The 26882-nt window shown below is 34.6% G+C and overlaps 1 protein-coding gene across 3 annotated transcripts in view; it reads left to right on the top strand.

The window, feature by feature from the left end:
* Positions 1-26882, top strand: part of Ten-a (tenascin accessory) — a 98060-nt gene that overhangs the window by 56157 nt on the left and 15021 nt on the right. For 2 of the 3 annotated variants that reach the window (XM_019060206.2, XM_072303780.1), the window contains exons 8-25: positions 320-505; positions 1148-1294; positions 2118-2325; positions 12198-12224; positions 14233-14352; positions 15086-15276; positions 16147-16295; positions 17027-17269; positions 17703-17868; positions 18643-18895; positions 19788-20023; positions 20589-20746; positions 21576-21767; positions 22264-22448; positions 22924-23074; positions 24639-24896; positions 25575-25733; positions 26205-26439. In XM_019060206.2, the coding sequence (XP_018915751.2) occupies positions 320-505; positions 1148-1294; positions 2118-2325; positions 12198-12224; positions 14233-14352; positions 15086-15276; positions 16147-16295; positions 17027-17269; positions 17703-17868; positions 18643-18895; positions 19788-20023; positions 20589-20746; positions 21576-21767; positions 22264-22448; positions 22924-23074; positions 24639-24896; positions 25575-25733; positions 26205-26439 (3264 nt within the window). The remainder of the gene's footprint in view (positions 1-319; positions 506-1147; positions 1295-2117; positions 2326-12197; positions 12225-14232; positions 14353-15085; positions 15277-16146; positions 16296-17026; positions 17270-17702; positions 17869-18642; positions 18896-19787; positions 20024-20588; positions 20747-21575; positions 21768-22263; positions 22449-22923; positions 23075-24638; positions 24897-25574; positions 25734-26204; positions 26440-26882) is intronic. The other variant, XM_072303784.1, reaches the window with a different exon arrangement.

Genomic DNA, 26882 nt, shown 5'->3' on the forward strand with positions numbered 1-26882 from the left:
TAGTACTTCACTTAATCATGCTAAATCAAAAATTCCTTCCGCATCTACATATGTACGTCCCATAGAGCATTCTGGCACCATGCAACACTCAAATTCGAGAACTGCATGTATTCCTGAAGGTTATTGGACATTTAACGACGCACAATCTCTTCTGTGGCGCCCCACTGCCATCCTTTCCTGGGATGTAACCTACTGTTGTCTTCTGCCAGGGAGTAGGTCACCAATTTATAACATATTAGGGCCCCCTCCCTTTGACATTCATTGCACATATGTCCATCCAAACCACATTGACCTTTTTTCATTCATTATTATTTTTCAGCTGTTTGCAGTCTTGATTGTGGGCCTCATGGACATTGCTCACAAGGCCAGTGTTTATGTGATCACGGTTGGACTGGAAAAAGATGTGACTCGCTTCCCTGTGATGTCAGATGCTCAGAGCATGGTCAATGCAAGAATGGCACTTGTGTCTGCTCTCAAGGATGGAATGGCAGGCATTGCACATTGGGTTAGTTTTTGCTGTCTTATACAATTTTTAGAATTATTTTACCAATTCATAGCAAACTTACTGGACAATCTAAGTTCTGGACAACAGATGATGAAACAAGGTCTAAAATTGACATGAACATCGTATGTTTTCTCTTCAAAATTTTATTTAGCAAACTATTCACACAACAAAAAGTTCGGAAGTTAACTCCTCAACTAGGTAGACTTCCTGTTGTGTGATTCGTTTTCTTTGTGAATTTTTATAAAGATAACATTTTGTGTTGTGTTCACTTAAAGTCATACCTTGTCTAGAGGCCCATTGCAAAACACAAATGATGTCTAATTTTCTACATAGACCATATACAAGGGATTCTACCTACAAATAGAAATAAAATAGGAGGAGCGACTGGTTTCCAGACCAACCAGACTCACCAATGCTTGAAACTCAGCATGAAATTTTGAATATGTGTACATGCAAGGAAAACCTCCAATCATTTTTATTACAATTCGTATTAGTATTCGTATTTTTACAATTGTATGATTGTATTTGTATTGTAAGTATTCCACAAGTTTTAGTGAAGTGCTGTATCTTACTGTTAATCCTCCCTAGAAGAGTCTTATCGTTTTGCAAATTATGTATTAATACTATGCCGTTTTTCTTCAGCTGGCTGCTTGAATAGTTGCAACAAAAGAGGCTCTTGTTCTCTGGAATCCGGTGAATATCAATGTGTCTGTGATAATGGCTGGGCAGGTCCTGACTGCAGCGTGCGGCTGGAACTTAACTGCAATGATAAAATTGATAATGATAAAGGTATGTTCCTTTCACTATCACCAGTCAATGACTCAGTTCATTATTTATTTATCATTTATCTGTTACAATCTATATTTCCTAAGTGAAAATCCCTGTTCACGGAATAAGTTAATCAAGTATTCAAAACAATATATGCCCCTTCCAAGAAAAAAGCAAGTGGGAAAAGTATCAACATGCTGAATCGGAAGCACTTGCCCCTCTGTTTTTTATCCAGAGGAAAAGTCGGTAACAAGAGGTGATCAAACCAGGCCTTAGAAAACTAGGAGTCGTCAAACATCTGGACTAGTGCAAGCGGATTTTTGGACGAACTAAGGTCTCAAAAAGTGGAAAATGATCTTTAGAGTTATCGATATCAGGTCCAAGCAGTTAGTCTGGTATGGACATGTGCAAAGGATGGCAGATGATCAGTTGCCCAAGTAGGTTTTCGATTGGGTTCCTCCTGGAAGGCGACGGCGTGGACGTCCTGTGAAAGGTTGGCAACAAGGAGTGGACGAGGAGATCAGGAGGTGCCAATTGCCCGATGGTCTCTGGAAAGATAGGGGGCAATGGCGATTGGGCATTGCAGACTGCGAGGCTGCACTGTAAAAGCGGCTTAATGTATGTATCTGTAGAGTTTTTACGACTCTATGCTTGAACTGAGAGGAGAGTGGGCTACTCCCATACTGTGATCTCAGGAATTTCCACGGCCACAGCGAGCCTTGTTAAAGTAATATTTTAAAAAAATTACACAAGGAAACATTCTTGTGCTTGTCATGCAAACCCAAAAACTTGTATTGCTAGGTGTGTCCTAACTAAAACTTTATCTTCTTTTACCATTCTGCAGATGGCATGGTCGACTGTTCGGACAGTGAGTGTTGCACACATCCTGCTTGCAAAGAGCATATCATGTGCCTAGCATCTAATGATCCTGTTGAAGTGCTGCTGAGGAAACAGCCCCCCTCAGTTACTGCATCATTTTATCAAAGAGTCAGATTTTTGGTAGAAGACAACAGTGTGCAGAGTTATGCCCATGAGGATGAGTACAGCGAGAAGTAAGTGCAATTTCTCTCTGCTATTAGACACTTTATCTCAATCAGTTGTATGGTTACTTTCAGGTCTCAAAAATATAGAGGTCTATTTCTCATGTCACAAAAACGTCTCATAGCTTTATCATGCCTTGCAATGGTTTCGGAAAAAAGCACAGAAACGTTGTTGCAACATTACTCATGATTGCAGCCAAAAGTAAGGTTGCAAAAACTTTTAGTAACGTTTCTAACCTTCACATCAACCATTACCAAGTCGGGTGAGATTGTCGACATTAGCAGAATTCAATGTGCGCACACTATATTGTATGACAATTAACTCTTTTTCAAAATTGATACTGAACAACATCATTGAAAACAGAAAAAGAGAGCTGCATCACATATTAAATTTTTTGCTCGCAGAGTTTAGGTAAAAAATCAGTGGATTCACATGTATACCCTTATCACTCTCCAAACCTGTTTTTGTGACTTGTGAAACTGACCAATTATTACTTTCCTTGTGTATGCCAGCCGCTTGAGGGAGACACATCAATTTATCTGCTTGAGTAAAGACCCTCTAGTTCTTAAAAATATCAGCAAATCAAAATTTGTCACTAAATACACACAATACATATGTGCATTTTTGCCTTTCTCTATATTTACGGGATGAAGCATCAATGACAGCTTCATCACTTAATTTACCAATTTATCTTTCTTGTAAAGAAGAGTTTTATTATCTCTGCTGTAATGTAAAAATTGGCTTGGTAGATAAATCACTAACTGACTGCACAATATTTTTTTGTTTTTAAAGAAGTTAGTTCTTTGCTTTTAAGTAATGCTGCTTTTATAGAAAGCTCCTGTACAGAGTCATCTATTTTAGTGCTTCTGCAGTAATATAGAGTAAGTTAATTCGTGGAACAGTGGAACTGAGACCATTCAGAGGGAAACCACCTAACTGGAAAAAAAAAATTATTAATGTTTTTTGCTTCTCAAATTTCAAGATGTACCATTGCTCGAGAGAGATGGCAAACCTCCTCCGTCTCATATTTCCACCCTTGCAACCTAATAATAATAATAATAATAATAATGTTCATCAAACACAAAATAGTATCACATGAGTGTTTCAATCACAATACTGTCAATGCTTAAAAGATTGAAAGTAATTTTTCGCTCAAAATTTTGCATGCAGATCATATTTTGAGAGGCTGAGACTCAAAAATTTAAGACCCTCAACAAGTAACATTGATTTCACCAATCTGCTAAGTAATACATTTTATCGCCAAATTTGGCTGGCTAAGCCGTATAGAATATAGTAATTGATTAAAAATTCGAGCTACAAGCCAAAATAAACAAGTAATATTTCAAACTACTTGTAGATGAGAAAATCCATAAGACTTACAAGAAACAAAGCAAACATTTCAACCACCTACGAACTGCGATCTTCTTCAGTGCAATACGAACAACCAATAGAATCATTTTACAAAATAAAGAAGCTACGAAACTATTAGCAAACTATGTGAAAATACACAATCTTTTGCAACTACATCTTAGAATAAAATAAAAGAAGGTAAAATTCATGAAGAAAGACAAGTGATAACAGTGACAACAAGCAAGTAGGTAAAAAAGCTTTGTTTCTTGTAAGTTTTATGTATTTTCTCATCTATATGTAGTTGGAAATATTACTTGTTTATTTTGGCTTGTAGCTCGATTTTTTAATCAATTACTATGTTTTGCTAATAAATACGTTAACATCTTGTGTTCTGTAGTAACTGTGCCTTTCCTTTCCTCACCAAATTTTAAATTAATACTGGTACTCATCAATATATCTACCTTTTATTACCATCAATCACAATCCATAACAAATCCCTCAAAATTTTAAGAACACAAAATTGAGAAAGCTGAAAAATTATTGAAGAACAGTGCGAGTTTACATTTCTCTCAGATTACTTGAAAGCAAAGCAGCTACTTCTAAAGGGAGAATCTCTCCACTCAATTCATTATCACCTCTACAAGATCCATATTTCCAAAGTAAATCAGTGGAAATCCTTTTTCATTGAGTCTATTTAACTATGACTTGACCTAGTTTTTAGCTATTAGCTGGCTAATTTTTTTTAAAGTGCTCCTTTCTGTGACAGTCGGAATGACTGATTTTTTCGTGTCTTCTTCAAGCTCGGGCTAGTCCCTCCAACCCACTTCAAACACACACCAAAAAACCTGTGATGGAACAAGCAGATCATGGGCATATCAATAGTGAAATCTGACAGCTGTATCTGGATTGTGGTGTTTCAATACCTTCATGCTTCTTTCTTTAGTCTAGAAAATTACCGCAGGAAGTCATTGCACAACATTTTTAAAGAATGTTTTTGAAACATGAACAACAAACATATATTATGTATTTCATGTATGTATTTCAGCAGTCTTCCTTCAAAACAGTAAAAAATGAGGGGAAGTATGCAACATCACAATCTCAGATGCAGATGTGTACTTATCATTGGCCAAGGAACAATATAACGCCTATCTGCAAACTGACGATTTTGAACTGCGTAAAAATAAAACTTCGCCAATTTTGTAATTTCGAGGTTGAATTTGAAATTTTTTTCTATCTCACAAGCGCTCCAGTGCAGAATGGGAAGAAACTAAAAACATAAGCTTGCGTTTTCATATTGTAGAATGGGGCAAAGTTGCTAACTCAGTTTTGCCAAAATTGTCAGTCAGGGATACATGCTTCTTGGCCCTCACCATGTAGTTCACTATTGGTGTGAATCAGATATAAACTGCTACATGCCTCTCTGTAGACAAACCTTGGAGAAGTTCACAATGGGAAAGAGCTGATTTGAATTAATTCCCTCCACAAAGCTCTTTGAAGTTGTGCAAATGTTTTTTTTTTTTGTATTCACTCTTATCTGGCTTTTTTGGCTTGGCAAGAACAATCAAGAATACCTTGATCCATATACGTTATTACTGCCGTATACAAAAGCACAGAAACGGGAATTTTTAAATTTTTGAGAAACTGAATACAAACGTTTGAACAAAATATCAAAGCAGACAAGAAATAAGTGTGGCATGAGCATTTTATTCTGCCTGAAATTTATCTGTACTAACGCCTTTCAGAAAAATATAAAATAGTAATGTAATAGCAATGTAATAATAGTAAAATAAAGCTTAAAAATCTACTAATGCTGCAGTCAAAAAGCCTCTAAGTTGTGCAAGCGTTTTATCCACAAATAAACTTCTCCTAATTTAAATATGTAGCAGCCACATTGTTCCTTTAGCCCAAATCCGTCTTCTCATGGTTCTGTTGACATCATGATCGTAAAAGTAATTGTTAAAAATTGTATTTGAATACATTTGGAGATCATTTTTTCTTTTCTCCCTATTTTTGACCGAAAAAACCTGCTTCAAAATATGATAAATCCAAAGAAATGCAGACGTACAGTTCTTCATTTTATCAGATATATTTCTATCTTATTAGAAAACCTTACCCTTGAACCTACATGTTCAACCATCCAAGATGTCTCTTCAACCCCACAATCAGCTGATTAGATTATTACGAGTGACATGAACTGCAAAGTCAAATATTCTTTTTCATGTCTCCTTTATGGATTGGCTAAAAACTTCTAAAGTCACAAAAACTGCATTAAAGTCTCCTTTTTTTGTCATCATGTTTGTTACTAACTCTTTTGTAGGAACAATTTGGCAGCAAATTTTTGGAGGCTCTAATTTTTTTTTTAAATTGAATCTTCGGCTTGCGCTACAGCCGTTGATTTTGGATTTATCAGTACAGTAATTTTTCCATTTTATCTTATTTTATTTGTCAGTGAAAAAAAAAAATTCACTGATTCTAGCCATGAATGCCTTTCATGGCTCTTTGTTATACGTTCACCTTCCTATTTTACTTCCTTTTGTGTTTCGTTTCCTCATCAATTTTACTGTTTTGTATTTTGTTTTGTTACATCGTCCTCTCTCTTTGGGTTGTCCTCTCTTTCCTGTACCCATCTTTACACCTTGATTTACCCCTATCTCTCACGCAAATCAAGATTTTCCTTTATATTATGTAACAGTATTTTATGAGGTCCAAAGTACACCAAACTTTTACTTCTCTTTGAGTTGTTTCTAAGCTGAGAAGAACCAAATAAAAGTTTAGCGAAATTATTTCTATCTCTTTAAAATTGAAACAGAATTTTATGAAAAAAAAAGAAAAAAATATGTATGGTTACCTCATTGCATTTGAAACAAGTGAGATCAATTTTCCATCATTTCCCCTCCCTCTGCAGCCCTGCCATCACCTGTTACATGTTTCCCTCCTTTTCTGTGCGTGTGTGTATGATCCAAATTGTCCAATATGTCTTCGTTTTGAACAGGTGCTTTATTTTAATTTTATTTTTATTTTCTTTCAATTTTATTTTTTCTTACCTCCTTTAATTTAACTCATTTTTTGTAAATTGTATAAAAACTTATCAATCCACCTTTTTTTCTTTATTCAATTTCCTTTTGTTTTACTTCAATCTTGACATTTTTTACCTTTTAACATTTCAATTACTTTTTTGTGATTAAAATTCATTCAAATCTGTGGAGCGTTTTAAGTGTACAAGATCTTCCTTCAGAAAAGTAGAAATTTTGTGAATTCATCAGCTAATTCTGTAGAGTAACCCTCTCTCTCGTTGTACTTTGAGGTCATTTATAAGCGAATTGAAAATCGATCAATCGTTCTGTCTCCACTAACAATTAAAGTTTGACACCAGTTGAGAAGGAAAGAAGAGAGAGGTTTCTTATCATTGCTGTCAACATCGACTTTTAAATCGAAGTCCAAAAATTTCTCAAACCTTCCTAAAATTCTCTGGTTTTGCTATGAACTATCTTCAACCTATTTTGTCTTTTCCCCCCTCTTTCTTAGAAATTTACGCACAGAAGTCAGTTGCTTTGCATTATTTCATTGAAGGGTGGTTTTCTAATGACTGACTCCTGAACTTGAAAGAGATTCTCTCAAGTTTGATTTACTTAGTTCTTTTTGAACCAGTTTTTTATTTTATATTTTATAATTTTATTTATTTATTTTTTCTTTTTCTTTTGCTCACCTGGTCTCGTGTGTATACGTTTATCCAGAAAAAATCCCTGGACCCCCTTGTGTCGTCTCTTTACTGCCAATATTAACCCTCTGCTCTAAACCTTGACCAATGTGTTGTCTCTCTGTCCATTTTCAATCTTACTATCATCAATTTTCATGTTACGTTTTGAAGGCACACCAGAACTTTACCAAAATATGCTTAATATACTCTTTCATTATTTTTATTTTCATAGGCGATTATATCATTTATATACTTTGTCACAATGCTGTCGCACAATCCTGGAATAAAACTAAAACAATGAGTATACTACGCCAAATTTAAGAAGATACACTTTTCTGAGCTTTAAAAATCTACAAAATAGTTCTTGCTTCAAGGATTTAGAGTAAAAATGAAATTAGTAGGAAGTAGGTGGGATCCCAGATTCATGAAGCTTTATGCAAGAAATGAAAAAAAATTACAGAATTAAAAACAAACAATTATTATTTATTTTGTTATTTTTTCTTCTCCTTTTTCCACCTCATTTTTAAGTTAGTCTTGATTGATTATTCAACACCACTGTGTCTCTCTCATCGTGTATTCATCCCTCTTGGATGGTTTGTGAATCCGAATCTCTCAAAATCATTTGAATTATTATCACTCAGATATCCAGAATTTCAAAGTATTTATTCACTGTCCATCATGGTTAGAACCTAAGCCTTTATAATAGGGTGGAGAGTGTTTTTTTAAACTAATACTTTCTGTAACAAAACGAATCAGTTTTGTATGCTCACAAGAAACAGGACATACCTAAATTCTAAAATCCTAAGCTCAATGTTTTCTATCTCAATTTCATTCGGGTTTTTTCTTTTCTTTCCCAACTTTTTCGGTAGGGAGATTTTTTTTTTTTTTCAGAGAGAGGGAAGAATACTACTTATCATGAATCGCGATTTTAAATCTTACTATCATGAGGAAGTAACAAATGTCGATTTTATTTGTCTACCCATTCAGTTGTTTAACCCTATATTGGCTGTTTTTACTCTCTATGCACAGTTAAGAAAGGAACTTTTATTTAATTTTCTCTGTTATAATCTTGACGCTAAATCTCTCATACGCATTTTTAGAGATATTATTTTTTTATTTATCTCCTTGCTTTATGTTTTTGTGTGTTTCTGATCATTTTGCATATTTTTGGTAGTTGGCCGGTAGCCCAGTCGTGAGGACAGCAGAGAGGGTATTTCTAGTTTTCCAATTTGCTTGAAAAGACCTGTCTTAATTGATTCAGAAAATTTCATGGTGGTCTTCAAACCATGTTTGCGAGGGGACAATAATGTCTTCTCTGTTTAACATTTCCATTCTAAAAATATTTGGTCAAGAAAAAAATCAGTTAGTTCAAATAATTAAGTCCCGCTCCCATTGGTCTTCAATTGGATCAATTTTGTTTCCTCTGTGTATTGCAGTACAGTATTATACAGTGTCCGTGTATATATCATTCTTTTATTGGCTCAAATTGTACCAGCCACTATTATTATCTTCAGAAGTTAATAAATAAATGAATAAAAACTGCACCATTTCAATGAAATAAAATCAAATTGTGACTCAGACTCACAGAAAATACCAATTCTATGCTTTAGACCAAGTGTATACTTAAGAATTTATTTCTTCAAACTTTTTATTTTCTTTGGTCTGTCCAAGAATTTTTATTTTCTATTCCTCTTCATTGAAATTTCTTTAGTGGTTGCGGCGAATATTGTTTAATCTGGTCCCCCCTCCCTCAATTTTATGACTCTCTCCCTCATTACTTTATTTTTCTGTATTACGATCTCGAAGTTTTCAATATTTTTCTCTGGACTTGATGTAATCAAGAGTTATTAATTGAGTTTTGTTTTGGTTAGTCTTTTTTTTTTATAATTTATTTTTTATTTTATCTTTGTAAACATTGGAGGAGTACAGGGAAAGAATGGAGCAAGTAACACTAGCCGTTGTCTGAATTGCAAGAGTCCTGAATTTTCTAGCGGATGTGCTAATAAAAAACTTCTGCAAAAATAAGATTGCAAATATCATCTCTGATTTGATGTATCAGTTTGTCGCTAACAATTTAAGACTTCTTTGGTTGAGCAAGCAAAATTGAAAGTTTGCCCAGATTGGATAGCGTTTCATGTACTTGACTTATCTCTTCCTCTCCTTGTACACTTCATTTGGTTACTTATTTATATATTTGCAATTCTAGCAATTTTCTGAAGCACCTTTACTTTTTTGCTAATATCTTAAGCAATACCTTCGATCCACATATTCTTGATTTTTTATTTGGTCAAATTCTATTCCAACTGTGCTTTGCTTTCAAGTTTAGGCAGTTTGATTCATTCAGAAAAACATCCTTCCTTCATGTGCAGCTTTACTAGAGCATTGGGTTTTTTCCCACTCTTCTATATTTTTATTCTTTTCTGCCCATCTCTTCTGTTGTTCTGTCATGAGGGTTTTTGTTTTTTTCTTTTGTGCCTTTTATGCTCAGGGTGTTACAATTTAGCTACGGTAGGGTTTGTGACGCTTTAAAAAGTCCTCAAGCATACTTGAATTTGTTTTTATTTTCAAGTTTCTGAATCTATTTAATCATGGGAAAATTATATAAATGTACGTGCTCAAATATTAAGTCATCATTCGGAAGTTCTTTCTTTTTTTTCTCTGCAATGATACCTCTGAATGTCAAATAGATGAAATGTCTAAAGTGCTTTATACACTTACCTCTTTAGATAACCAGCAAAAAGTAAGGAGGTACATATTAAAATAAAATGAAAGAATATGTAGCGTGGAAATTATTTTTATCGCTCATTGAAAGTCCTCAATTTTCGTTTTGAAAGGTTGTCATGAACCCTGTACATTATTATCATCGTCTGTTATATTTTCTTAATTTTATTTTTGGTATCATTTATTTGTCGACAAAAATTCTGATGGAGTTTGTGTGCAATTTGAATGGAAGTGTGTTTTCAGATCCCTTCCTCGGTCTTTCACAGTCTGCATGGATTTGCCTTTTAATCTCCAAATTTCTCCACCTTGTTAATTTTAATACCCTGATTTCATGGAAGATATTTCTTTTTTCTCTTACTTTTTTCTTTTCTGTTGTAACCTCCCATTTTATCTAAATTCTATTTACTGAATTAGTTTATCTCTTTGTCAGTTTTATTTTAAAAAAAGAATTAAATAATTTTGCCCACTTAATGCTCGATTGATGAGAGTGAAAAAGTGAAAAAACTTCTGAGAGAACATAATTCCCTTTGAAATATTTTATTCTCATGAACTCAAATGGTGTATCCGCTATGAGTTTTTTTTTTGTTTTTTTTATTTCTTCATACTCTGTATAATGGTTTGGTTGTGATGAGTCAAAATTACACCATTTAAATTATTTTCTTGAAACAAAAACTTGATTATTGTGTGGACATATTCATGAGAAAGTTTTTTGCATTGTTTCTGGCATCAACTAATTTTTATGCCATTCATACATGCAAATTAGTTGATATGCAAGCAAGTTTAAATGTTTTAATCTTCAAAGGTAAAACAATATGCAAGTATTTTCTTTGAAGCCAAGGAATAAGAAGAAGAAAATATTTTTGAATATGGAATATAATAACTGCAGATCTTCTCAGCCAATTCATTGAAGTCCATCCATCTGTATGCCTAAAAAATGAACTGCAGATCCAAGGTGGATTTATTTTATGTTATTTTCATGATCAAATTATCATATTTTTACTGTCCCCACGAATTTTCGCTCTTCTCTTTAACATTCTGAACGTTCCTCCTGCTTTTCTTTAATTCTTCATGGAAGGATTCATATTTGGTGATGAGTCCACAAGTCAAAATATCAACTGTCCATTAGTCCAAATTTTTCAACAAATATTTCATTGAACCAAAATGTTTAAAATTTTTGAATGTTCCAGTAAAGTTTAAATTCAGTTATATATCCAGAAATTTGAATGAAGGCCAAATCGATCGTGGATATTGATATTTCACTATTTCTTAAGGTCCAGTACTTGAAGCTTTAATTAATGAATAGAGCTCAATGAATCACAAACTTGAGGTGCAGATTAGGAAAAAGTTACTCCAGTACATTTGTTTTCAACATTGAACATCATCTTTAAGAGTTTTTTTTTAAATTTACATACCTTATTATTATTACTAATTTTATTATTATTTATTTATTTTTTTTTGCCTGTCAAATTATGAACAGCTCCTTTTTGCAAAACAGGTATTTAATACCTAAGTACTGACGTATATCAACTTCTCATCAATACTCTTCCAATAGTATTTGACCCTTGACTTTTGTGTTTTTCTTATAATTTTTTTTGTCTACCCTACCTCTTTACTTACAAAGTCTATTAATCGAGTGTTCTTCTTTTAAGTCTCGATTTTTTTCTATTTGGCACATTTTCTCTTTTACAGTAATTCATTACTTAGCAATCAGGCTGTTTCGATTTTTTATCCCATTTTTTGCTTCCTATTTTACAAGTAGATGAGCACACAAATATTTCCAACATTTCTCTCACATGAGATTTTCTGGAGAGTTTTATCTAAATTTCAACCAAGTTTACCTCCATCATTGCTCATCATTTACTCTTGTCAGTAACATTCTAGTATCCAAAAAGAAAACAATTTGAAAAAAAAAATGAAATGAACCAAGTAAGAGAGGGAAAAGGGAGAAAGAGAGACGTTATAAAATCGCTGCAAATTCCTTTTTTTTTTATCATGGCACAAAGAAATTATTACTTGTCTTGCCCAGAAAATAGCTTTCTCCTGAATCAGTCCTTACTGCGGGTCTTGTGATTTTTTATTTTTATTTATTTATTTTTTCTGTTTCGTTATTTGTAGTCAGTTCTGGATTTCATTTACTCCTCGGTAAGTTGGTTTCCCAAATCAACTCAAATGCTCGTTACTTACTTTTTGAAACAGCGCTCGGTTCTGCATTCTGTTTTCACCAATTGAATGTTAAAATTAAGTTCCCATTTTTCCACAAACCCATGTGTAAATAAGTTTACTGTGTATATATTTAGGCATACAAGTATTTTATCTCTCCAAATACGAACGCCTATTATTGTTTCTTTTATTTTTTCAACTGTTTTTTATCCAAAACACTCCCTCCTTTAATAATTGGTACCTAAGACCTATTTACACTCCAAATTTTTCCCCTTTCCTCTCTTTTTTTCTGCGTTTTTCTAATCATCAAATTTTAACGGTCTTTGGTCTTTTGACTTCAAAGTACTTTGCTCAAGAAATCCAAATCTTGCTCGGAAACCTGAGTATATTCATCGGTTATTCAAAATTTAAAGCTCATTTGCAAAGTAAATTCTGAAGATTTACCCAATAAATGTGTTATGACTGAAATGTGATATTTCCTTTTATACTCTAATGAGTTTAAATTATTTTAAATCAATTTTTTGCTAGTAAAATCATTGTTTCACGAATTTCGTCTGAGAGACCTAAAAGAATGAATGTGTGTGTGTAACTCTTCGTACCTCTAAATAACCACATCATTACATTTTCATGCGGTAGGATTTCATTAGCACTTAAAGTTCTCTCATTAATTTTTTTTTATTTCCCTTTGGAAGCTTTCCAATCCACCATTTTTATTTAATTTCCTCATGAATGCACTTATTTCAACTTTCATTATGCAACTAATCGCATTTTTGCTTCTTTTGATTACATTTTTTTATTTGTTGTATTATGTGAAATGCAAAGCAGAAGTATGCGGTTATGAAGTAATTATTATATCCAACTTTTTATAATATTTTTAATTTGATTAATATTATTTTGTTCATTTACCCTATCTCATTCCCATTTTTTTAATTTTTTAATATATGCATGCCATGTATCATTGCATAGGCACACCATCCAGGTTTCGATTCATCAAAGTAACGAAAATATTTTTCAATTTTTATTTTATTTCTTTTTCTTTTTAACTCGAATATATTGATTTAAAGTTCTTTTGAATCGATACATTTTGTTCTTCTTCTCAAGTTCCTTTCTTAATTAAACATTGTGCTACTTTCTCATTTCTCTATCATAAGCTTTGCCAAATTCCAGTATAGTCGTAAGAACTCCTGTAAAAATTACTGCAACAAAGCAAGGTGTCTTTTCCCACGACAATTTTCCAATTGTCAATCAAAATTTTGCAAAAATTCAAAAACTGTTTCTCTAAACTCAACAAATGTTTATTCTGGTTTATACTTTCCTCGCAGTCTACTTTTAAGGCACTAAGCTCTACATCAACCAAATTTTCAACTGTATTTTTGAACTAAATTTTCCGCGTTTCAACTATATTCCACTTTAAATGGTAGTAGCTTGCTCATTTTTTCAGTTGGTTCAGTTCTGTGTCTCAAAACAGTACCTACTCATCTTATTGTCATGTGATACGTTTGTAAATGTTCGTCTTTCATGTGCCCCTGCTTTTCCCTTCCTCTTACCCGTTCGTGTTTGTCTTATTTGTCTGTTTACCCATGCTCAATATAACTTGTGTTGTCTTTCATTCATTATTTCTCCTTTTCTCTTAAATTATTACTGTGAATTTCATCACCCAGCAAATGTGCTGTGAACGTTAAATAATGTTGAAATTCCAAATATGCGTCCTGAATTTCGATTGGTAACCATATTTTTAAAGTAATTGGAAAGTTATAAGCTCCATTAATGATTTAAGTACAATAAGATTCATCAATTCCCTCTTCTAAATATAATGATATGTCTTTCATGTCTTGTCCCATGTCTCGGGAAACAATATCTAAGTGGATTTTACATAACCAAGCAATGAATATATCTTCTATCAATTGAATACCTACCCTCTCTGTATGTATTTTGAATGTCTGTTTAAGTAAAAATCATAAATAAAATTGTGTTAACCAATTATTTTCAGGCGTGTCTCTGTCATGAGAGGTCAAGTTTTGTCGCCTCAAGGTCTTGGTATCATTGGTATCAGAGTTTCAGTTGACCGTAATTCCAGATTTGGTTTTACCTTGACTCGAGCAGGTGGATGGTAAGTGCTTAGCTCCTTGTAACTGCTTTTCCTCTTGCCTTGAAGAGCTTGTCAGCTCTAGCTTCAGGGATTAAGAGGTCAATATGTGGAAACTTTGACCCTCTAGGTGAAAATTCCCATTTAATGTTGCCAAAGACGTGGATGAATCGGAAAATACCGAATACATCAGAGTAAAAATTCCTGGTCTTAAACACCAAGAATTGTTTTCTTTTAGGTTTGACACCATTATGCTCTATAAATGTTGAGGTCTGTATTGACTGAATTATTCAAAAGACGAATAAATCAATCAACTTATTTCAAAAATTTAAGAAAAATGCAGTTTCTTCTCTAAAAATCCCAGAAAGAAAGAGAATACTCGAGGCACTCATGGCTCTTGTAAATCCAGGAAAAATCAGAAAATGAGAAAGTCCAAAAATTTTGTACTCAATTGTTCTTGCTATTAGGACATCCAAGATTTGAGGAAGGAAAAGAAACATCTTAAATGTTTTACCTTGTCACAAATGTTGTTTTTGTTCCTTAAAGATTCAGCTAGGAAAACTGAATGGTTATACCAATTTTCTTGAAAGAACGACTTTTTTCTGCAACTGATTGCTTTATCAAGCTTTTCAGTCAAGAACTTATTTTTCCAAGGACAAAACTAGTGAAAGCCATGAAAAGATCGTAGGCGAAGATGTATTTTCCATTTAAGATTTTTTTTTTTGCAAATGTGACTTATTTTTTCATATCATTGCAGGTTTGATGTTTTGGTCAACGGTGGTGGTGCAGTCACTTTGCAATTTCAACGTAGTCCTTTTCAGCCTCTCACTCGGACAGTCTTTGTCCCATGGAATCAAATCGTTGTCCTTCCTCCCATTACTATGCAGCTTAGTGATGATACGGATCTGTACCGAGAGAATAGTGAAAATCCATCCGCATTAGCCTTAGGTACAGTCATTAACATGATCTACTTAAATTTAAGTATTTGGGCTCTACAAAATTTTATGAGTGAGTCACTTTGAACAAGAAATTACGTACCCAGGGATCTTGAGTTGGAAGTGCTCAGCGCTTTCTCAATGAAGTTGTAGTGTGGTCGAAGCTTGTCATCCAGTCTAGGTGCTCTGATACTCCTGGATGACTAGCAAGCGCTCTGCAGGGTTAAGTTAATAACAAGGCTCAAGGCTCTTTTAGCAGCCAGGGGTTTTTTGCGAGGTATGTTCACCAATGCCTTTGCATACCTGCGAGAGGACTGGTGTGGGGGGGGGGGTGCGAAGATTTTTAATCAGAGTCTTAACCCACTTGCGCGCTGCTAACCATCTAGCATGCCTTAATCTCGGGTGTACCAGGTGCGTGTGGCCTTCTTGATGTCTCTATCAATTGCTTGCAGCTGTCAGGGGTGGGGGCTGGTCTCCCGTTCTTGGCACATGTGAGAAATAGTTGCCGGAACTCGGTTTTCTCCTTGCTTTTGAAGCAAAAGAAGAAGAAAAACAAGGGCAAAACTTAACTGAAAAGCATCTTTGACTGAAGCATGTCTGACCAATAAAGTACTACATACCTCATTGTAAATTAGAGCCTCTTTAATTTTTATCCTAAACTTTGGTGATGAGATATGGGGGGCAAACGTCTTAAGACAACCTTAAGAAGGTGAGAAATGGTGACGAATTGTATGAGAACAGGTGTAGTCAGAGTGTATTTTTGTGGAAGCCTCTGAATGTGGCTAATTTTAAAAGCTGGTCTTTTAATTTTATTTTTTCCTTGGAAAAAACTACCAATTTTGTTCTTTTTTACTTATTCATTCTTATTTTTTATCAATTCTAGGTGCTCCTGGGCTTGCAACTGCTTTACACATGGCAGGGCCATGCGTAGAGCATGACGAAGAGCTGCTAACCCCAATTATCATGTCAACTTGGATGCCAGAGAAAGTTGGCGGAATGCCAGGAAGAAGTTTGATTTTTGCAGAAACACAGGTGAATTAATTTGTTCTATGCAATGTGTTGTTATGTATTTATTCTTTTAGCACTAGAAAAACGAGTATAATGAAAATGCAAATTTTGGTGAACGGTTGAAAAAAGTCAAAAACGAGAGTCGACAAATTTTTTAGCCGAAAGTTTGCACTAAGTTGCTCTCAGTATCTTGTTGGTCTACTCAGCTCAATCTCCTGTCTGTTGATTTCAGTTTGCGAATGTAGGCTTCTTGAGTCATAGGTACTCCGAACATACAAATATTGCATGATCAAAGAGGAAATTAGTGAAGAAATTTTTCGTCAAGAAATACTGCGCAGTATATTACGCAATAAGTATTATATCAGGTGGTCTGATTCTAAAACTAAGCCAGTTTGTGATCTGACTTTGTTTACTTGAATTATGAACATATTATTTTTTTATAAATGGTGAGGTCAGCTCAAACTGTACCCTTTACATGCTCATTTTCCTCTAAACATTTTGCAACAAATAATGGTCAGCAAGCAATCACTATTATATCCATCTGAAAGCCGCCGTGGTAAAGTACTGGCCGAAGCAGTTCGCTGCTAGCACTGAGGTCATGGGTTTGATCTCTGGTGGTTTTGGACCTTTTATAATTTACTGGTAACTTTCATCAGTCCCGTTCAGGATTCCATTTCTAGATCTTTCAATGCACACGACTCTTGCTTCTGAAATGTTTAATTTTTCTCTTTTTTTTTTTTTTTTTTTTTTTGCAGACGCTTCAAGAGAGCATACAAATTCCTGGATCAGAACTGCACTTGATGTATAGAAGCTCTCTCTCATCTGGTTACCTTTCAATTCTTCTTATGCATTTGACTCATTCATCAATTCCTCCATCCCTCGTGAAAGTACATGTTCGTGTTGAGATTGAGGGTTTTGTTCACTCAAAGATCTATGAAGCAGACCCCAACTTGACACATACCTTTGCATGGAACAGAAGAAATGTGTATAAGCAGAAGGTTTGTTTACAGTGAAATCTTGATGAGTCAAATTTTTACCTTGGTCCCATGAGTTTCTCTATGTAAACAATGTCATAACCATAGGTTTCTGGACGAATCAGAGTCTCGCATTTTGTTTAAGTCAATAATTTGCTCATGTGGTACATATTTCACAGTCCTTAATTCTTGAGCTTTTATCATCCTTGGCTTTTAAATGTTGGACTTTTTCTCGTGTACCTACTATAGTCTTTGGAGGTGTGACGTTTCTGGGAAGATGTCTGTTATTATTCATTTGCTGGATGAACAAATTCACAAGGGTTCCAAGAATATTCCCTCTAAATTTTAATCTACCTCTTGACAATTTTACTGGGAAGTTATACATTTTGTGAGCAAGCAAGAACTCACCAAGTACATGTCAAGGATGTATTATAAGTCCCTAAAATTTTACTTGCAGGTTTATGGAGTTGCTCAAGCATTAGTTTCCATTGGATATGAACATTCGACTTGCAAGCAAATTGTTTGGGAAACTCAGACTGCCACATTGCAAGCATTTGATGTTGATATCTCTGATGTTGGCGGCTGGAGTTTAGATGTGCATCATCACTATAATTTCAATGAAGGTACCTTTATTTTGACTACTTTTCAAGCACACAATGTATTATTTAATTTTTTTCACTTTTTCTGGCTGTTTATCAAGAAATACGTCAATTAAGAGACCGTTCTCTGTGATGTATACCATTGCACTGTGCATATGTATTCCTGAAGACGATACCTCTCATCCAAAACTACAGTGAATATCACTCTTCTAAAAACCATTATTTTATTAATTTGCCTCTGCTTTGATAAATATTATCATCCTAGTTTAAGACATTTTCTGGTGTCTAACAAGGATACACTTTTTTCATTCTCTGCCAGGTCATGTAAATTAAATCGTCACATTTGAAATCTTTTTTAATTCATTCAAGGGCTAAGAAACTTTTTCAGGAACAATTTGAAGAATTTTAATAAAACGATCGAAATTTTATAAACATTAAAAGCTGTTGTATTAAAACTTTTGAAAAATTTAAAAAACTCACGCATTCACTTGATGATAATTTATCGGACGCGTTTCGGTTTTCGGTTTCGGTTTTTCGCGTTTTGGAACCCGGGCCACCAAAACGCATCTCATAAATAATCATCAAGTGAATGCGTGAGTTTTTTAAATTTTTCAAAAGTTTTAATTTGAAGAATCACAACTTTATGCAGCCTGTACTAAAAATACACAAGCAACTTGATTAAATATGCTTTTTATTCCAGTGTTAATCAAATTTTCAGAATTTTCAATTGCTTGCAAATTTTCCTCTTTACCTGGAATATATTCTTGGAGAAATGCATCACTTTTTGCTGTTTCACAGGTATTTTGCAAAAAGGAGATGGCTCTATCGTTCATTTTAAACATCAGTTCCCTCGAATGATCAAAACCATGATGGGCACTGGTCTTCAGCGGCCTTTATTATGCAAAGATTGTGATGGATTGGCTAAAGATGCAAGACTTTTAACACCAGTCTCTCTCACCAGTGGTCCTGATGGGAGCCTCTACATTGGAGATTTCAATCTGATTCGACGGCTTACACCCGATGGGAAGGTTTACACTGTTCTTCAATTGAGGTGTGTTTGTTTTTACTTTTGACAGACTCATTCTATTTACTTAAACTTTCATTGTTGATGGGCTTATTATTTTTGCATATTTTCCAAAAGGAAAAAAGGAAAAGAAACTGCCTCAAAGAGGATAGGATAAAAACAGCGGTAAAAAACCATTTGAACCCGTGGCCCATCTATGAGAGTTATATGTCAAGTAAAAGCCATTATGTTATTTTGATTTGCATTTAGAGGTACTTTCTTCAATGGCATCATTTTAACTGGATTATTGCTTCAAAGTAGCTCACGAAATCAAAGCGTAAACTTCTAAAATAAATTTAAATTAATCCGACAAACTACAAATCTATATAATGAACTTCAATGAATCAGCAGGTTTGGCAGACCTCCATTATCTTTTCAAATCTATTCAAATATTTGTTTTTCCCAAGGTTATGTCCAAAAAATTATCCGAATCCTCCTTAAATATGAGGGTTTTTGCCCTTGAGGTACATCAACTACTTTTCAATTCATGTGTCAGTTTTAAGTTTAGGTATCATTTTGAATTTGGGATAAGTTTTGGGCCCTGTATCTTTGCCTATGTACCCGCAATTGTTTTAGTTTCTGGTTTTTAACCGATGCCTTAATCGTTGTAAATATTACAACTTAAGTTTTAAGCTTGTGCATAGCTCTCATCACCAAATTTTCATCTGCTTCTTTTCAGAATTCGAGTCAAAGAAGTCAAATGGGTTTCAGAATGTCCCTTTTTATCTGACATTTTTTTAATATCATTTATAAATTAAAATGAAATTAAATAATTTTAATTAATTTATTTGACATGTTTGTCATTGAAATTTTACATGACAAAAATGTAGAGGTATCTTTTTTGGTACCTAAGCACTGAAACTTAATACTTTTTTTCTAGTGCATCACAAGTCTCCTATCAATACCATTTAAGCATATCTCCTGCGGATGGTCACTTGTACATCTCTGACCCGGAACGACATCAAATTTTGCGTATTCTGAGTCTGGACCCAGTGCCAGACCCAAATATAAATTGGGAAGCTGCTATTGGAAGTGGAGAAAGATGTATTCCTGGAGACGAAACAAATTGTGGTGATGAAGGGCCAGCTCTTGCTGCTAAACTGGCTTATCCAAAAGGTATTTATTTCTGTCAATTTTTACATGTTGACCTTTCAGTATTTAATGATTTTACAAGCATCGCAAGTTTGACAGTTAAGAATATAAGCTTATCTTGTTCTTAAAAATTTCCTCCCAATAAAATGTCTGTTGTGAAGATGGCCAAGTTTTTTCTCATGTTCTCTGTTTTTAGCAGAAGTTCAAGCAACATTCTGCCTTAAAAATCTCGGAGTATATTTCTTACTGTGTCGTGAATGTTTGAAGACATTAAGCTGTTTGCCAGTGCTAGCCAATACTGATCTAAAGGCTTCAAATTATGTAAGCTGATCAAAACATCAGGGGCAATGCTTCCTGTGAGATGGTAGATTCGGTTTTAACTATTATTATTCATTATTGTTAGTTTGATTTTTAAGTTAACAAATTCACATACTTCTCTAAGTGTTTCACTTTTTTTGATCACCAATTTGCACCAAAAAAATTGCTCCTTCGATGTAATCTCTGGCTGAAAAACTAGGGTAGAAGTTATTTTTGTTCATTGTTTTCAGGGTGCATCTTTTATTCATAGCTCTACAATTTTTACTTGCAGGAATTGCTATCTCGGCTGATCGAACCATGTACATTGCGGATGGGACAAACATACGTTCAGTAGACCCTGCTGGAATTATTCATACTCTAATTGGACATCACGGGCATCACAATGTGTGGCAGCCAATACCATGTCGTGGCTCCATTCTTGCACATGAAGTATGCTGTATTTTTTTATCATTACTTTTTTCCCTGCATTCTTTTTACAGCAACCTCTTTTTTTGCTGTAACCTTTAGAGGTCATTCATCACCATTATTTGATAAATGTTCATAATGCAGTTGAAGCCTGCTAGATTTAGAAAAGCAATTATAGCTTATGGAAAAAGGCACTGCAAATTATTCCTGTAAAAAATCAAGCTTTACTATCTAGAACTTGGCCTTGGATTAGGTTTGATCCTTTTTCATGCGAGTCAGAAGGTATGCTTAAAAAATTAATCACATATCTTTATCTTTGACCCACGAAAGAGACTTGATTTCAGGTTCACTGAAATCTCTTCTCAAACTCAATTCTGAGAACTCAAAATATATCCAGGTTTTACCTGACACTTTCAGTCCCTTTCATTGGTAAATCAAACATGATCCAAGTAGCATCTCTCCATGGTGATAAAATTGTGCTTTTATTGCCCGACAATTTATCGCGTTATTTTCGAAATAAAATCTCGATAAATGACAATTTAATGTTGCTTTTATCAACGAAAATTGATCACCATTTTATCAAACCAAAAATTGCGCTTTAATCGCTGTACATCGCAATTTTTAATGCGATAATATCTTTATATATTGCCACCGATATAATCACGATAACCAACCGTTAAAATCGCTATTTATCGCGATCACTGCTACTTGGGGAATGGGTTATTTTCCCTTCAAACTTTTGCAAGGTCAGAGAAAGCTGACCGGTCCGTCTTTAGCTGCTGCAGAGAAATAAAGTCTTCATGCCAGCCTTTCTTGCTTGTGTTTTTTGTAATGGAACCATCCTTGATTTTAGGCTCAGCTGCAGTGGCCAACTGGCTTAGCTCTCAGTCCGTTAGATGGTAGTTTACATTTCATTGACGATCGTTTGGTACTTAAGCTGACAGCTGACTTGAAAGTCAAAGTAGTGGCTGGAATTCCTCTCCACTGTAATAAAAACCATCGATCTATTGATCAGCCCAAAGATGCAGCTTTGTCATCCAATGAGGTGAGTTTTTCTTTGCACATATTTAATTGGAAGCTTTATAGTTTAAAAGGTTCTTTGTAAGTCTGGTGGCAATCCATTGTTTATATAACTTTAATAAGTGCTTGATTTTAAATTATTTTCTCAAGGCTTGAAAAGTTTCTGATATTTAAACAGGTCATTGGTCAAGCTTTGACTTTTGCTAACAACCATTTTTTAGTGGCTGTTTACCGCATGCAGTCATGTTTTCTCATTTTTTACATCACTGTAAAATATATGTTGACTTCTAGTTTAAATCATTTTAATCTGTCCAATAATTATGAAGATGGAAGAGCATAGAAGATAATGCAATAGGTTGTACCTCACTTGTGATTGCTGAGTTATCAAGCTATCTCAAGAACAAAGTTAGAGATCAGCAATACAGAAATCAGGACACCTGTGCACGCATTAGTCTAATGGGAAAGTTTTCATGGCTGTATCTATTTGACCTCTGCATTGAGTTACTTTTTTTCAATTTCAGTCGTCTGCAAAAGAATCCAAGGCCACAGGGATTTCGCTCGGCGCAGTTCTGTCAATAGCTTTCAGCCCATCCGGTCAGTTATTCATTGCAGACAGTGACTCGCAAAAAGTGAATGGAATAAGGATCGTTGATTCAGCTGGAAGGATGGATAATTTTGCAGGCCATAATAGTAGAACAAAGAAATTGTAAGTATTTTCTTTCAACTTAAATTCAAATCAAATTGGGATAATTAAACAAATAAAAAAAAGTGTAACATTAAGAACTTTCAAAAAATTTTTTTAAAAGACTTTGAAATTTGATGATTTCATTTCAAATAATAGTGTTGTAATCATGGAAGGTTGACTTATTTTCTTTTTTACTGCAAGATGATCTCCGAATAGATTAGGCGTTTTTCAGGTTACTGGCTCTGAAAGAAAAAGATCTTTTAGAAGAATAAAAATATAATGGAACCTAATTTAGGAGCTCTCGTGGCACTTGCAAAAATTAGATTTAGAGCAGAATCACTACAAGAAAACGCTTATGTGATGGAAAGGTAGGAAAAGTAGAAGCAAAGAAAACATGGGTCACATACCAAAAACTGCATCAAAGCTGAGGAGCTGTACTTTATCTGCTATAATATGTTGCCTTAAATTTGGGTTTTTCTGTTTTTTTTTTTTTCAGGGAATGCGACTGCAGTAGCTCAAGGAAAAATAGTTGTCTGTGCCCATCTCCACTTGACAAAAAAGGAACATTACTCTCAACCAATGTACAGTTCTCTGTCATTTCAGCTATCACAGTCTCACCAGATGGTGTGCTCAATGTTGCAGATCAGGTAACAAGGAAAAAACAAATAGTTCAATAATTATTTTAAGTAGAACCCTGAAAAAAATACTATCCATTGCATTCCGGCAAGATTTAGAAGTATTTTCAATTTTTATTCTCCCTGAAAGTCATTCCCTATGTACCCCATGAAAAAAATTAAGGGTATCCACTCAATACTAAAATTTCCTCGAGAACTATTCTTGTTCAGAATGGTGCTTTGTGAATCAGGAGACTTTTACAAAGAACACCAAATTTCTGCACTTCTAAGTGGTGCCATTAGGGCTCGCTTTTTTGAAATCACTCGGATGTACCATAGTACAGCAGCACAGAACAACCAATGCTATCCAACGGGTCGTGCCAAAAACTTTTTTCCTCGCAGCCCGTTTCTTTGGTCTTTGAACCAATACACTGTCAAGCCAGATGGTCTTTACCCAAATCTAATGAACTGCTAATTGTAAACCCTTGAGAACAATGTTCTGTCAAAAACCCGTATTATTCAATTGACAGAAACCACATAGGAGCTTTCTTACAGCTCTGGAGACTCAACTCTAGAACACGCGCGGGCCTCCCTTACCTCTTTCCCGCCAAACTCTATAGCCAATGGAGCGTCATGCACTGTAAGTGCAATCTGTGATGAAGCCTCTGACTCATTATACTATGTACTAACCATGGCCCCTAGCTACAGATATCTCGCGATATAGCATTGGGTGATCCGGTTTCGAGAGCAGGCAATAAAAAAGACCGGCGAGGCGATTAACCGATTTAACCATTTCACCACCGTGATGCCAGGATCCACCAAATTTTCACTCACAATTGTTTTCCGTCCTATTTAGAGCGAGTTTTTCTTTACTTTCCGTAGAAGACAAATAAAAAAGACCGCATGTTGTACAAATCGGCCGAATAGGACAGAAGTATCAGTCGAAATCCAAGAGATTAAACTGAACGTGATTTCGATGCACGTTCATTAGCCCAAATCACGGTCGTCGCAATGCCGCATATCAGCTTAAAATCAAGATAATTGGACGGAAACTTTAAAATTACTTTACAAACAACGTTCCATGAATCAATATTTTCTCTCCAATTTAGCAAAAGTACCATTGAGGCAAAAAGCAAAGACGTGAAAATAAGAGGTATTTTGTCCAACCTTTCAGTTTATACTCGGCACTCTTTTTCCAACATACCAGGTGGATTTTTTTCTACTTGATTTAAATTTTAAATTCGAAGGTTATTTACGTCTTGCAACGCTGTCAAGCTTTGTTTACATTAGATTTATTCATCTCTGTAGCCTATAGATCTTCATGGATACAATATAGATTCAATCAACCCATTATATATCATCAGATTGCCATCAATCTAAGTTTCAAAGAGGCTTTGATGAATTGTCTATAATTCACCGGTCCCAAGAACGCCTTGATGCACAACTGATTGAACTGGTTTATAACAAGTTGATTTCTAGAATGCAGCCTATGATCTGGAAATTAATAAACTTTGTTAATGGGATTGTAACCTCACCTTAACTGTTTTACGACTTGATCTTTATGTCTAAAGTAATGGTTTTTTCCTCTTTTTTTCAGGGAAATCTAAAAATTCTTGCTCTTGAATACTTTTTGCCAACTCAAGATGATAAAAATGAATATCGTATTCCGTATCCTGCTGCTGGAGAGATGTACGTCTTCAACCGATTTGGTCAACATATCGCAACTAATGAAATTTCCACTGGAAAAACATTATACTCTTTCTTCTATTCAAAGAATGGTGTTTTTGGCAAGCTGTCTACCGTTACAGATGCATCCGGCAACAAAATACTGTTCCTTAGGGATTACAGTGACACAGTAAGAAATATTTTCTTGTTCTCTTGGCTCCAGGTTCTTGGATCTGGCATCTTTTTGTAGCTGTAAATTAAAAACCCACCACTTGATAAACTGAGCATGAGCGTCATTCCTGTACTTAGGTCCAATGATACGGTGATAATTCGCTTGGGGAGGGGGGCATGGGGAAGGCCAAATGGACTGTAATTTGAGCGTTTTCTTAGTTTTACAAAACCAGGTCAGCTGTAAATGTTAAAAGCTCATTATGCTTAATATGTGCAGTGCGTGAGAACTCAAAAAATCAGAAAAAGTCAAAGAAAAAGGGAAGAAGGTCCCAAAAGTCCAGGAAATTTTGCGTTCATGGAAGTAGCAGTTTTTTAAGTGTATCATCATGTAACTGAGCTTATCTTCTATTTGGATCAGAAAATCTTAAAATTAGTATTACATATTTTACCATCCTGTAGTAACAAAAATTAGGGAATTTTTTAAAACGATGTTCTCAGACTCATAGAAAATATGGTAAAGTAGGGAATTGTATCTGTAAATCTCTGGGGTTATCATGATTAAACATGCCATAATAAATTGATGATGAAACAACTCAGCTCCAAAGCAGATACAATGCTGGAGCTGAAATGTTTTGTTGTTTCTTTTTCACCTTATACAAGTATTTTGTGGAAATGGAACATTTTTTATACTTTACAGGTCAGTGCCATTGAAAATACCCAAGATCACAAGTCAGATCTGAAGATATCACCCGTTGGCTACCTTATTAAATTCTCTGATAAGGGTCATTCTGAAGTTATCCTGGATTATGACAGTGAAACAGGCCTATTGACCAGCAAAGCAGACCCAACTTCAGGGGTGAGTCACAGCAAGTTTTCAGGAATCATTCTTTATTCATGAATTAAACTGCAATAATAAATTGCTGTGCTTTTGAATCAGCACTTAAATATAGATGAATAAAAAAGAAAAGAAGAATTGATTTAATATACATTAGTAGGCAGCAAAAGCAGCAGTTTAAGCGAGACCATTTGCAGAGGAAATGTATCAAGAAACAAAAAAGAAAAGTTACATAATCATTTTGATAGGATTATAAACTGGAAAAAGAAAAATATCTTCCCAGAATGTTATATCAATAACATTTATCCATATTGATATGTATAAAACTTCAATGAATTTTTAAACTATCCTGTGTTTTTAATCAGCAATGACCGCTCAAAAAGACTGAATGGAAACATTATTAAAATTCAGACTTTTCCTGTTCCTGTGATAAACTGAATTTTCAATTTCCTTTTATCTTCTTTACAATATTCTCTTAATCATTCCGCACAGGGAGGTGCAACATTCTTGTACCATTACAATGAGTTTGGACGAGTGTATGAAGTCATTCTGCCAACTGGTGAAACACTCAAATTCAAATCCCACTTCTCGACAACAGATGAACTCGAAGTGAAAGTCACATCCCTCACTCAATCACAAGTTGTGAATAATCTCACTGCTGATTCAAAGCATTGGCTCGGTATCAAAATGGAAGGCCATACTCACAAGAAAATCATTCTCAAAGATGGTAAGTTCAAATAAATAATAACTTTTTTCGTTCTTCTCCTTTTTTCACCTCCCTTGCAGGAGAGAATATTTCGATAGAGCTTTAAATAATTTTAATTTCCAGGAAATTTCCAAAATTAACGTATTTTAGAGCCATTCTTTAGTTTTTTCTCCAGTCTGCTGACCGTAATGTGTCCCAACCCAAAGATGGGAGCTCTGCTCAGAGAGGTGTTGTGCCAAAATAAAGCTGTGGGTCATAATTAGTGAATTTTTGGAGCATCAGACGCACTTAGAAATAATTAACTGGTAGTTGCTGAAAATTTTTGGGAAAAGGCTCGGTAGATCTCTAGTTATAACCATAGTAAAAAACAAAAATTTGGGAAGCCAAACCTCAATACATAGAAATGATTTCTAAAGGCTGCAGAATTGCATGTTTTCGATTTTCTGTGTTTTTTTCTGCCCCTT

This window comes from Bemisia tabaci, chromosome 1, assembly GCF_918797505.1.
Source record: "Bemisia tabaci chromosome 1, PGI_BMITA_v3".
In the NCBI taxonomy this organism is placed as follows: domain Eukaryota; kingdom Metazoa; phylum Arthropoda; class Insecta; order Hemiptera; family Aleyrodidae; genus Bemisia; species Bemisia tabaci.